Raw genomic sequence first — 13,485 nt, 5'->3', positions numbered from 1 at the left:
GTACCATTTAGTATTTTTCGTAGAAATATGGGACGCATTTCCAAACCTCTACCAAATCTCAAACACATATAGTGTAGTGTAGTAGTCTAAATATCAAATTTCGGAACATTATCTCTAATCCTTTACCCAATACCAAATATAGTACCATTCAGTGCTTTCTGTACAATTATAGTGCATACTTACGAAACCACCTCCATATGTCCAAGCTTACACGAAAAGCGACCCTAATATCAAATTTCTGATTACAAGCTCTATCTGTTCAAATAATATCAAATTCTACCAAATATAGTACTATTTTGTACTTTTCGTACACTTCTAGTACCAAAGACATAAAAGTGTAAAGATGGGACAAGACAGAGTCAAGATATGGCAGCCCTGTGAAAATACCTCTGTTGTTATGATATCGTAACAACATAGTTAGCAATGTTAAGCGATTAAAACCGCTTAGGCAATATGCAATTAACTGGGAAAGTCTATGGAGTAAAATTTCGAAACCCAATTTTTGGATTTTTCAAAATTTTGTTTGTCTTATATTTCTATAAATGGGTTTTTTATATTAACATGGTCCTGTCATGAGCTGTTATCTGGATAGTATAGACACAAACCATTTGCTCAAAATGCATTTTGTCTAGTCTTTACCATTTTATGTCTTTGGTAGTACGCATTTCTACGACTAGGGATCCCAATACAAAGTTTCAAAATTTCAGCTTCATTTGTTCACCGTAAACCAAACAGTTACAAATTTAGTACCATTTAGTACAGTTCGTACAATTAGCACACATTTACAAAACCACATAATACCAAATTGTACCATTTGAAAAGTTTTGTACAATTTAAGAACTTTTCTTAACCTTAAAGTTCGAATTTTCAAAAACCCTTTGGTACAACTGTCCTGTTCCATCAATGACTCTCAATGCCGTAACAATTGCAAACCCTTTTCAATTATTTTTCTGACTCAGTAACTTCACATCAACATTTTATTAAGTCCATGCTAATTCGCTTTTAATATGTATAAAATTTAAAAGTTGTTTCATTCGATCGCAGCATAAATTTGTTTTGAGCTACATAACTCAAACAATTTGGGAACTTCTGACTATCAAAATGACATTAGCATATAAAGCAGTTTAACCAGGGCAATAAAACTATGATGATAATTGAATTCATTAAATATTTGTTGCCAACGATGACAATGGTGGGCATCAGCATTGTATTCTTGACAACCATTAAATTCCTAGGCATTGTTTTCGGGGTATTCAAGTATTTCTGGATGAAGTAATTTATTTAAATACTAAATTCATTCAATAACATTAATAACATATTGAAAAAAAATCGATTATAAGTCTGGAGGAAGTAGTTGTAGAGATAGGTCCGGAAAGAGCTTTTTTATTTCATTTTAATTGTGAAATTATTTAAGGGTGTTAATGCGGTGGGAAATTATTAGTATTTACTCTAAACATGTTATATATTGCTAGATTTGTTATTCTATTTTAAATATATAAATTTCAATAAAATAGAAGAACATTGACGTAGAAACAGATTTCACTTAACAATAACACAAAAATGCAGTTAAAGGCAATAGTTAAGCGTGGGCTTTTGAGTCCAAACAGAACATACACTAAGTTTTAATTCAGGATTAAAAAGTGGAGATGAAAATGAAATAATTTAATGATTAAATGATGGGTGCTGTTATAGTCTATGTATTTCGAAAAAAATTGCAAAGATTTTTTCTAGGAAGTTTGAAAAATTGATGCCACATTTTACTATCACTGTCGGAAACGCCATAAAATTTGTAACATATATCAACACAAAATCATAAATTCACATTAGTGCCAATTATGAGCTTCGTCATGCGAAGAGGAAACTTAAAGTTTTGTTCCAGCTCAATAGTTTGTAACACATCGAAATTTTGGAGCTAAGTTCATAATAGTATGGATAATATATAGTATTGATTGTATACAGGGTGAGATAAAAAAAAACTGCAACAAGGTCAAACGCCATAATTTTTACATTTTTTTTTGAATGAAAGCAAAAAATTTCGGAAATAGCATCAAATTTTAGAATAAGTTTAGATTTGTTCGAAATGGTCACCTTTGGCACGCATTATGGCCTTCAAATGGCCAATGACACTTTGGTATTTTTTAGTGCCAACCTTGCTCCAAAGGATTGGTATCCGGAGATTTTGGTGGCCATTGTGCGCTGGAAATGAAGCGAGGAACCTCATTTTGTAACCATTCTTGGGTGGAGCGTGCTGAGTGCGATGGTGTTGAGTCCTGTTGGAATGACCAAGGTCTGCGGTCAAAATGTTTGCGTGCCCAAGGCTTTAATACACCCTCCAGAATGTATTCGCGATAATATTCGGCACTACACCATCACAATGGCCGGCCCTTAAGTTATGGTGGCCAACCGAAGGTGCACATTTTCAGCTGACCTCTTTGGCAAGTAAACACGATCATTTTGTTTGTTTACAAACTGCTGGACAACCAATGTTTTCTCATCGGAGACCACCAAACCAAATTCGGCAGTTCACCACTTTTGGCCAAGCGAAGCAACATTTTGGCTCTTTTGAGTCTATTTTCTTTCTGTAGCGGTGTAAGTTCTTGCACTTTTTGGAATTTGGAAAGTAATTGCTCATTTTTCAATATTTGCCGAATGGAATATTACGATATGCTCAGCTCACGAGCCATTTTTCGGCCACTGCAACGCGGGTTTCGATCAAGTCGCTTCATTTACTTTTCGAACCATTTCTGCTGATGTTGCTGTTTTCTTCCGTCCACTTCCTTGACGCCTGGCTATGGTATGAGACCCAAAAGATTTATTCACATCTAAATGCTGGAGTGCTCTAACGATAGCCACTTGTGATTTTCCAGCCAAATATAAATAAATCACACTATCACCCTTGAATTCCATTACGAATAACTTTTTTTCTCGAAAATTCTCACCAAAATGCTTTTGTATGCTTGTAAACAATATAATGAGTTGTCACTGGAATAATTTTAACAGCTATCGGACGAGTGGCTTAGAAATGACAGCAGTCTGAAGTTGGTTGCAGTTTTTTCATTGGATTGGTGCAGTCCAAGTCTATATATTTCGAAAAAAAATATTTCAAAGATTTTTTGTAGGAAGTTTGAAAATTTGATGTCAAATTTTGATATTACTCTCGGAAACGCAATTAAATCCACATTTGTACACAATATATCAACACAAGATCATAAATTCATATCATTGCCAAAATCAAGAAATTTATGTTTGGGCCTTGGATTATTAATTATAAGCTTCGTTATGCGGAGAGGAAATTTAATGTTTTGTTCCAGCCCAATGGTTTGTGACAGATTGACATTTTGGAGCTAAGTTCATTTTTATGCCCTCCACCATACATAGTATGGAGGGTATATTAAGTTCGTCATTCCGTTTGTAACTCATCCAAAGAATAATTTAAGACCTAACAAAGAATATATATTTTTGATCAGCGTAAAATTCTTAGACGATTTACCCATGTCCGCCCGTCTGTTGTAATCACCTTAGAGTCACAACGAATTAAGATAGGAAGCGAAAATTTTGCACAGATCAGTCTTTTGTCTGCAGGCAGTTAAAGTTCGAAGATGATCCACGATATCATATAGCCTCTATATAACTGTATCCCCCTGATAAGCCACATTTTTCAATGGAATTATCTGAAATTCTACACAAGGAGTTCTTTGTGAATGCTTTACTCTCGGAAGAGAATTGTCTAACGATTCCTCCCAATTTTCGGTATTTTGATAATTTTAGATGCATTTTCACCGGAATTGTTTCATAGTATTTCAAGCTCGTAATGAGTACTACAACCTGTGACGGAAAATTGTTGATTTTCATTTTAGCGGTATTTTTCGATAAAATTTTTTTTTAAAATTTTCAAGTTCCTTTAAAATAGCGGAGGCCCGGGCCGAACTTAGTTGCTTTTTACTTCTTATACCCTCAGCCATATGGCTACAGATCGTATATATCATTTGATATGGCCAAAACGTGCCTAGTCGAAATAACGGTTTTAGACCCTAGGTCTCTTTGGACCAAATCCGTTCGTACGTCTATCTCTCTGATGTCTTGCTGGCTAGTGCACACGATAACTCTCGAAGGGAGTATCCGATTTGGTCCAAATAGTGTTACATCGTAACATTATTTCCAAACATAGATCGAGTTTGCAGATGTGTAATATTAGTCCACTTCTTCTGGTACCTCCCCCTCAAAAGGTCGAATTTTTCAAATAATATATATTCTGCACAGAAAGAGAAAAGAGTAATCCGATTTTTCTCCATGATTGCAAATATTTCCATCAGTTCTAGGTGAGGTGCGAAAATGGACAATATCGGTCCACTCCATCAATTACCTCCCCAACAAAGGGTAAAAACTTTGAATTTTGACCGATTGTCTTCAAATTGCACACATCACAATATTTTTATTAAGACAAGGTCTGATGTGAAGATGGTAGAAATCGGCTCATTCCTTCTGGTACCTCCCCCAAAAAGGGTCAAAATTTTCAATATCTATAAAGCTCATAAGACTCGATATCCACTACTTTTATGTTTTGATAATGTTTTCCATTTAATTTTACTCAAAATTTGACATTACAAAATGAAAACGAATTATCAAGGGTCTTGGACATATTTTCCAATCGATTTGACTGAAAATTAGTATTTAGGTGTTTTGCTTTTCTCACCCAATACCAACAACCCTATACAGGGTGAAATAAAAAAATCTGCAAGAAAACCATACACCATAATTATTACTTTTTTTAATTTTATTGAATAAAAGCAAAAAATGTCGGAAATAGCATCAAATTTTAGAATAAGTTTAGATTTGTTCAAATTGATCACTTTTGGCACCAATTATGGCCTTCAGACGGCCAATGAAACCGTCACACGCTGCCCGAATGTTACTCTGCGGTATTTTGTCCATTCCCGGCGAAGCGCTTGCTTAAGGTGATCGACACTTTGGTATTTTTTAGTGCCAACCTTGCTTTCCAAAATACTCCAGACACAATAGTCCAACGGAGATTTTGGTGGTCATTGTGCGCTGGCAATGACGCGTGGAACCTCATTTTGTAACCATTCTTGGGTGGCGCGTGTTGAGTACTGTTGGAATGTCCATGTTCTGCGGCCAAAATGTTTGCGTGCCCTCCAGAATATTTTCGCGTTAATATTCGGCATTTATTCTGATGCCACGGTCGATTAATACAGCGGAGAGCGACCATCGGCTGTTATGGCGACCCTATTAACTATTTATGGAAATTATAACTATTTTCTGGAAATTTCTCACCAAATGCTCTTGGAATAATTTTAACAGCTGTCAGACAAGTGTCTTGGAATTTTTTATAATCTGCTGGATTTTGTGTTGAACGAATCGGCAGTATTTTGCTATGTAGCTGCCAAATATATTAAATTGAAGGTATACCACTAAGTGAATGAGAATTATATCTCAAGATTGAGTTTAATGATAATTGGTGAATCATAGAAGTTGCTATTTTTTAACTCCAGTAGATTTTCAAAGTTATTGAAAACCCATGGTAGAACATGTAGACAATTCATCAAAGCATTGCATTTTCTTGGTCACCAGGAACAAGTAAAAAATAAAACAGGATCAAATAATTATTTTTTAAAAATTTTGTTTTATTAAAATACTTTCAAACATGTCTTTGGAAACGAAACAATAAAAAAATTTAACAAATCGTTACATGATTTAGACACGTTGACGGAAGACACGACGACGGACAGTCTTGTAACGGTAACCATCATTGCCGAAATCAGCACCAGCAGAAGCACCACCGAATGAACCGGAAGAAGCACCACCGAAGGAACCAGCAGAGGCACCACCGAAGGAACCAGCAGAAGCACCACCGAAAGCACCAGCAGAAGCACCACCAAAGCTAGCACCGGAAGAGGGAGGAATGTAAGTGTTGGCTGGGGCAGCTGGGGGAGCATAGTTTTGGACTGGAGCTGGGGCAGGGGCAGCGGGAGGAGCATAGGTTTGGACTGGAGCAGGGGCAGAAGCAGCTGGGGGAATGTAGGTGTTGACTGGAGCAGCTGGGGGAGAATAATGTTGGACTGGAGCTGGGGCAGGAGCAGCTGGGGGAATGTAACTGTTGGCAGGTGCGCTAGCAGCGAAGCTGCCACCTCCTACAGCACCACCAAAGCTGGCACCACCAGAGGCAAAGCTGCCACCGGAAGCGAAGCTACCACCGGAAGCAAAGCTACCACCACTAGCAGCAGGGGCATTGTAGTCATAACCCAATTCGGAAACATCAGCCATAACTCCGGCCACCAAAGCCAAGGACAAAATAAAGAATTTCTAGGGAAGAGGCAGAAAGATACATTTGTTCAAATCCATTGTCCATTTTCTTCTCTTTTTTGTCAAATCTTACCATTTTTGCTTTTAGTTTTTTTGAGATTTAGTTCCTAACCGGAGAACAGCTGAAGAAGTTGTGATACCTTCTGCCATTAACGATTTTCATATTTATACTCAAAAATTCAAAATTGTTGCGAATCGATTTGTTAAGAACTCAACATCTCGATAAAATACATATGTATATATATTAACGGAAGTTGTCGCTTAGTTTTGAGTTTTGTTGTTGTTGTTGTTGTTGTTGTTTTTGCTTTTTTTTTTTGTTTCAAACCAAATTTTAATTTGACCTGGCGGGCTAATGTTTCAATGTAAAATTTATGTTCATGTATATTTATTTATGTATCTTCCTCTTTGCCATAATTATTATCACGCTTTTGTTTTGCCACATCTTTCTTTGGGCGAACGAACGAACGACAGATCGATCGTCAACTTGCCAGACTTCAGCGGACAGTAGCAGGGTCATTAACATGAGTGGTGTTTTAATTAAACCTAATCTTGGCTATTCCCAAAACTATACAACAATCAGACAGAGAGACAGATAAAACGCCAAAATGCGAATAATGAAATGTATATCATCGGATCAAATCAATTTTGGCCAATTTAAATGTGTAAACATTAAATTTATTTCAAATATAATCAAATGAAAAATTTCAAAAGAGTAGATTGCAAAAATAGTTATTAGGCTTTTCAATATTGAAGCCTACACCACAATGTGATGGGGGTACAATAAGACGACTTTGTTCCAAAAAGGTTCTAATGTCCATATACCCCCATTTATAATATACATTACCTTTTCTCTACATCAGCCTGTCTGTTAACCCTCGTTTTCCTTTTGAACCCGTTTTTATACCCTCATCGAAATAACGATTTTAGACCCTAGGTCTCTTTGGACCAAATCCGTTTCAGGACATTTGGAGTCGATCTAGCGATGTCGGTACGTCCGTCTGTCTGTCTAGCCGATTTGGTCCAAATTTGGTGCATCGTAATATTACTATTAAACTTAGATCGAGTTCGGAGATGGGCAATATAGGTCCACTTCTTCTGATACCTCTCTCACAAAACTTAAAAAAAAAACAAGTAAAAAAGCGAACATTACGAACAAAAACAATAAAATCCGTTTAAAATTCTGTTAAAATCTTAAAAATACCTTATGTAGCCGTATATTAGGGTCTGTACGACGACGTGGACCTGCATAGGCAACTTTTGTCATAAGCTATTACAATACAATATTATATCTAAAATCATCAAAATACTGAATACAGGGAGGTACCATGGGGGTTATAAAACGTGTACCTGCACAGACAATTTTGTGGCATAGGCTGCAGTATCCATTTCGAACTTCAAATAGCAAATTTGAAATAATTCCGGTAAATAATGTCGCTAAAATCATCAAAATACCGAATATCGGGAGGTACCGTTACATGGGGGCTATACGAAGACGTTGACCAACATGGTCCATTTTCTGTCTTAGCCCGTAGTATCTATTAGGAACTTCAAATACCAAATTTGAAACAATTCCGGTGAATAATGTCGCTAAAATCATCAAAATACCGAATATCGGGAGTTACCGTTATACGGGGGCCATACGAAGTCGTAGACCTGCACAGAAAATTATCTGTCTTAGGCTGAAGTATCCATTACGAACATCAAATACCAAATTTGAAAGAATTCTGATAAATTGTGTCGCTAAAATCATGAAAATACCGAATATCGGGAGGTACCGTTATACGGGGGCCATACGAAGACGTGGATCTGAAGAGACAATTTTCTATCTTAGGCTGTAGTATCCATTACGAACTTCAAATACTAAATTAGAAACAATTCCGGTGAATAATGTCGCTTAAATCATCAAAATACCGAATATCGGGAGGTACCTATATGGGGGCTATACGAAGACATGAACCTACATGGCCCATTTTTTGTCTTTGGCTGTAGCATCCATTACGAACTTCAAATACCAATTTTGAAACAATTCCGGTAAAAAATGTCGCTAAAATCATCAAACTACCGAATATCGGGAGGTACCTATTTGGGGGCTATACGAAGACGTGAACCTACATGACCCATTCTCAATACCAAAAGTCCTGCAGACATAATATACATTTGAAAAAAATTTCATCACTCTACTTCAATTCGTTCGGAAGCTATAGTTATTTCCACAGACGGATAGACGGACAGACGGACGGACACTACTAAATCGACATAGAATTTTGTGCTGATCAAGAATATATACACTTTGTAGGGTCTAAAATGTATACTTCGAGGTGTTACAAACGGAATGACAAACTTAATATTCCCTCCATACTATGGTGGAGGTTATAAAAAGTAGGCAAAGGCTATACTCGACCATGTGATACCCTACAACACTGCAATATGTTAGAAGCCTGCCCATGTCTAAATCCATTTTGGAAGATTTCGCTTTTGAAATTATGTCACATTGCCCAGATATTACCCTTATTACCCTTTTTTTTGGTTCATTTGAACCCCAAAATATTTTGCGATCATCTCTAAAAGCAAGAGGCCCTCTAGACTCATATCCATTATTTGCTTATCTACGATATTTGGCTATATTCGTCAACAAAATCAGCATAAAAGAGCCAGAAGTTCGCCTTTGTATGTATTTTCGTGAGGATCGGATGATAATTGCTATCTGCACTGGGTGAGATAAAACAAAAAACTGCAACAAAGTCAAACGCCATAATTTTTACATATTTTTTTATTTTCATTTTTCATATTATTGAATGAAAGCAAAAAAATTCGGAAATAGCATCAAATTTTAGGCTAAGTTAATATTTGTTCGAATTGGTCACCTTTGGCACGAATTATAGCCTTAAAACGGACAATGAAACCGTCACATGCTGCCCTGCGGTATTTTGGTCCATTCTTTGGTTTTTTTTTAGTACCAACCTTGCTTTCCAAAACAACTCTAGCCACAATAGTCCAACGGATTGGTATCCGGTGATTTTGGTGGCCACTGTGTTTGTTTACAAACTGCTGGACAACGAATGTTTTCTCATCGGGGAAAACCAAATTCGGCACAGCACTTCCGCCAAGCAAAGCAACTTTAGCTCTTTCTTGCACTTCTTACACTTTTGGAATTTCAATGGATTTACCCCGAGCTCATTTTTGAATATTTGCCGAATGGAATATTGCGATATGTCCAGCTCACGAGCCATTTTTCGGCCACTGCGACGCGGGCTTCGATCAAGTGGCTTCTTTACTTTTCGAACCATTTCTGCTATTGTTGCTGTTTTCTTCTGTCCTCTTCCTTGACGTCGGGCTACGCTACCAGCATCACGGTACGAGAAACAAAATATTTATTCACATTTAAATGTTGGAGTGATCTAACGAAATATAAAGAAATAACACCATCACGCTTCAGTCCCTGAACATGTTTTGATCATCTCCCCCAACAATAGGTTTATACTCTGATCTGAAATATTGAAATTAATTTATTTTAAAAATGATTTGTTATTTCCAGATTTCGAGTGAATGGGCCACAGATACATCGCAAAATGGGTTTGGCACAATATCCTCCCGGTCCTATTGGTTCTCCAGATGATCCTTTAGCCGATCCATTTGATGATCCCTCGTACAGCTTCAGTTTTCGAACACCGGATCAATCGCGCTCTGAAGACAATGATGCCACGGGACGAGTGAGAGGTAAGAGAGAGAATCTTAAAAACTTATCCTAATCTAATGTGTTGTCCTTTTTTTGGCAGGACTCTATTCATTTCTTGATGATGAGGGAGAACGTCACAGTGTCCGTTATGCTGCTGGTGCGGGAACAGGTTTTGAGGTGTCCAATGCTGTGCCAGACAATCCAGCCAGTGTTGGTTACACAAGTCCTTTGTACAAGGCACCACCCGGAACGAGAGGGAAAATGTCCGTACAAAGGGGTCCTGATGGAACATATAAGTTAATTGCTGCCGGCCCAGATCATAGACGTGCCGAAAGTAGGACACCAGATGGAGTGGTTAGAGGCACCTATTCCTTTCTCGATGACAAGGGTATTCAAAGAACTGTGGAATATATTGCCGGAGCGGGAATTGGTTATAGGGTGGTGAAGAATCGCATTGGACCCACCTCACATATCAATCCTTCTGTATCAGATTTTCGTCTAAGCGACACAAGTTTCAGGTTGGCCAATGATTTTGGTACTGGGGCTGGGGGAGGTGGTGGAGGAGGAGGCGGCAGTGGTGGTAGTTCGGGATCTGGTGGTGGTCGTGTAAGAGGTGGAAATAACCGTGTCAGGGGCGGAGGAGGAGGCGGAGGTGGAGATGACGATAGTGAAATGGAATATGTCTCGTCGGATAGCCGCCCAATTACAACCTCTTCCTCGGATGCGGATAATGACGACAATGAAATAAGCCTTGGAGATGATGGCGATTTTGATGAGGATAGTGTTAAAAATGATCGCTCAAATCCGAAAACCAAAACAGATCGTATGGGTACCATCAATCGTGGTAGGGGAGGCACAAGAAATCGTGGAAACACAAATATACGTGAAGATGATCTACTCGATCGAGAGCCAATGTCAGAACGAGATTCCCCTAAAATTCCCTCGAGACCGGGAAATAGAGGTCCCGGCAATCGTAATAGTCTGAACAATGAGGCAAGAGAAAGTAATCGCCGAAATCGCCCTCCCTCCAGAAATGGTGGAGGTGCTAGTGGTGGAAGAGGTGGAGTGGGAGGAGGAGGAGGTGGAAGCATTTCTTCGACAAGCAGCAACGGTTATGAATATAATCCTCCATCCAAAGGATCCTCCTCGCGCAATAACTATAACCCCAACGACGATGATATTGGCACAGCCCTGCCACCTCTCATCACTGCCAATCGTAAAATTTTGGAAATCGATAGAGATCGTGAATGGGTGGAGCATCATCGTGATTCAACTGTCATTAAAAATGTTGGAAAATGGTATATTGGCTTGCCACCGGGCCAGAGTGTTCGGGCCCATGTTCAAAATATTGACATATTACCATTGGGTGGTCGTCGGGTGCCCTCGCCATCGGAAGCCTTGCGCCAGGATGAATTGGCCGATATGACAGCCTCGTATGAGCATTATGACAGATCTCCCTATAGCAGTTAGTTTTTAAGACATACATACACACATAAATATACTTATTTATGCCGTTAGGTTAAGCGAAGATGGTGTGCGCATCAATGCTAGCTTTAGTTTTATAAGTTGAGACAATCACACATACATGCATACATTTAAGTGAACAAATGTAATTTTTTTTGGTATTCTTTTCCCCCAATTGGCAATGATACTTCTTTAATAAAGTTACAACGACAACAACAATAAACGAATAACTGCCGTTCTTTTGTTCTTGAAATTTTATATTTGTGTAAATTGTGAGAAAATGCGGTATTTGTTCGATTTTTGGCTATGAGAAGTTATATTCTTCTTTAATGTTATTTTTGACCATGAATTTGATGTTTGTCAAATTGTCGATTTAACGGCACCATGAACAGGGTCATTGCGGCTGCAGTGATATGTTGGGTAAATTTGGGCTCATTATTTTAGACAAATGAACTTTACGTCTAGCTTTCAGTTACATTGTAGTATAGCCTTGAAATCTATCTTAAATTTGAGACGTTTTCAATTAAGAACATGTCTAAATTTAATGTTTGAATAAAAGAAGGAATAATTAATTTTGCAAGCCATTGATTGATTTAACAATGCTACTCTCATTGAATCAAACAATACATTGCCATACAAACAATGGGTGACATCTGTTGATATAAATATGAATTAGTCTATTCTTTAACAAAGAGATAACCATTTTTTTTTTCAATACACCTGAAAGTATGCCACGCTTTTGGAATTTTCAAATTAAGTGTAGTTGGCAACATTACATAAACGTATGAATGAATAGATTTTCATAAGATGAATTAACAAGCAAAAAAGCTGTGAGTTCGGCCAAGCCGATCTTTGAATACTCTCCACCCTTTGGAAGGAATTTGGCAATTTTCAGTAAAATAAATTCCGTTAAAAAATATGTTAAAATCTTTTAAAATACCGAATGCAGCCGTCATATAAGGGTCTATACTAAGACGTGAACCACCATAGGCAACTTTTGTCATAAGCCATTACAATATTCAAATGCGAAACATGAAAGAAAATTCGACGAAAAGTGTAGCTAAAATCATTAAAATACCGAATATCGGGAGGTACCGTTATATGGGGTCTATACGAAGACGTAGACTTGCACAAACAATTTTCTGTCATAGGCTGTAGTATCCACTACGAACTTCAAATACTAAATTTTTAACAATTCCGGTGAATAATGTCGCTAAAATCATGAAAATGCCGAATATCGGGAGGTACCGTTATATGGGGTCTATACGAAGACGTAGACCTGCACAGACAATTTTCTGTCATAGGCTGTAGTATCCATTAGGAATTTCAAATACAAAATTTGAAACAATTCCGGTGATACCGAAAATAGGGAGGTACGCCCTACATAGCCCATTTTCCATATCAAAAGTCCTGCAGACATAGTATACATTTGAGTAAAGTTGTACCAACCTATTTCATTTCGTTCGGAAGCTAGAGTGATTTCCACAGTCGGAGGGACATCGCTAAATGGACATAGAAAATATATATACTTTGTGGAGTCTAAAATGTATGTTTTGATGTGTTACAAAAGGAATGACAAACTTAATATACCCTCCATACTATGGTGTAGGGTATATAAAATCTGTTAACGGACGGAGAAATCTACATACACGACAAGTTTGTTTTAAGGGATAAAGAAAGTCAAACAGGGTAAATTTAACATTTATATGATCTTCCCTCCTATAAACCCATATTTCCGTCCGGCAAACTTCCAAGCGTGTTTGAAATGTTAACACCTATCAGAGAACCAAAATTTAAAAAGACTTGACAAAATACATTTTTAGTTACGGTTGGCATAAAAATCGACAGGAAAAAATTGCATTTTTGAAACCCCTTTCCCGATAAATGTAGTTCCCAACATTGAGTGAGATGACATGTTTTTTTTACCCTCTACCATACATAGTATAGAGGGTATGGGGGCTTATATTCGATATTCGGTATTTTTTATTGATTTTTAATGGAATCGTCGAAAATTATATACATAG

The 13,485-nt window shown here is 37.5% G+C and overlaps 1 protein-coding gene across 1 annotated transcript in view; it reads left to right on the top strand.

The window, feature by feature from the left end:
• Nucleotides 1-11,639, top strand: part of LOC101887660 (dermokine) — a 72,864-nt gene extending 61,225 nt beyond the window's left edge. The window contains exons 3-4 of the mRNA XM_059127496.1: nucleotides 9,857-10,038; nucleotides 10,098-11,639. Of these exons, the coding sequence (XP_058983479.1) occupies nucleotides 9,857-10,038; nucleotides 10,098-11,467 (1,552 nt within the window). The 3' untranslated portion in view covers nucleotides 11,468-11,639. The remainder of the gene's footprint in view (nucleotides 1-9,856; nucleotides 10,039-10,097) is intronic.
• The last annotated feature ends 1,846 nt before the right edge of the window (nucleotides 11,640-13,485 follow it).

Source organism: Musca domestica, unplaced genomic scaffold, assembly GCF_030504385.1.
Source record: "Musca domestica strain aabys unplaced genomic scaffold, Musca_domestica.polishedcontigs.V.1.1 45, whole genome shotgun sequence".
In the NCBI taxonomy this organism is placed as follows: domain Eukaryota; kingdom Metazoa; phylum Arthropoda; class Insecta; order Diptera; family Muscidae; genus Musca; species Musca domestica.
Note: the sequence above shows the minus strand (reverse complement) of the source record. Positions and strands in the feature narration are given on the sequence as shown.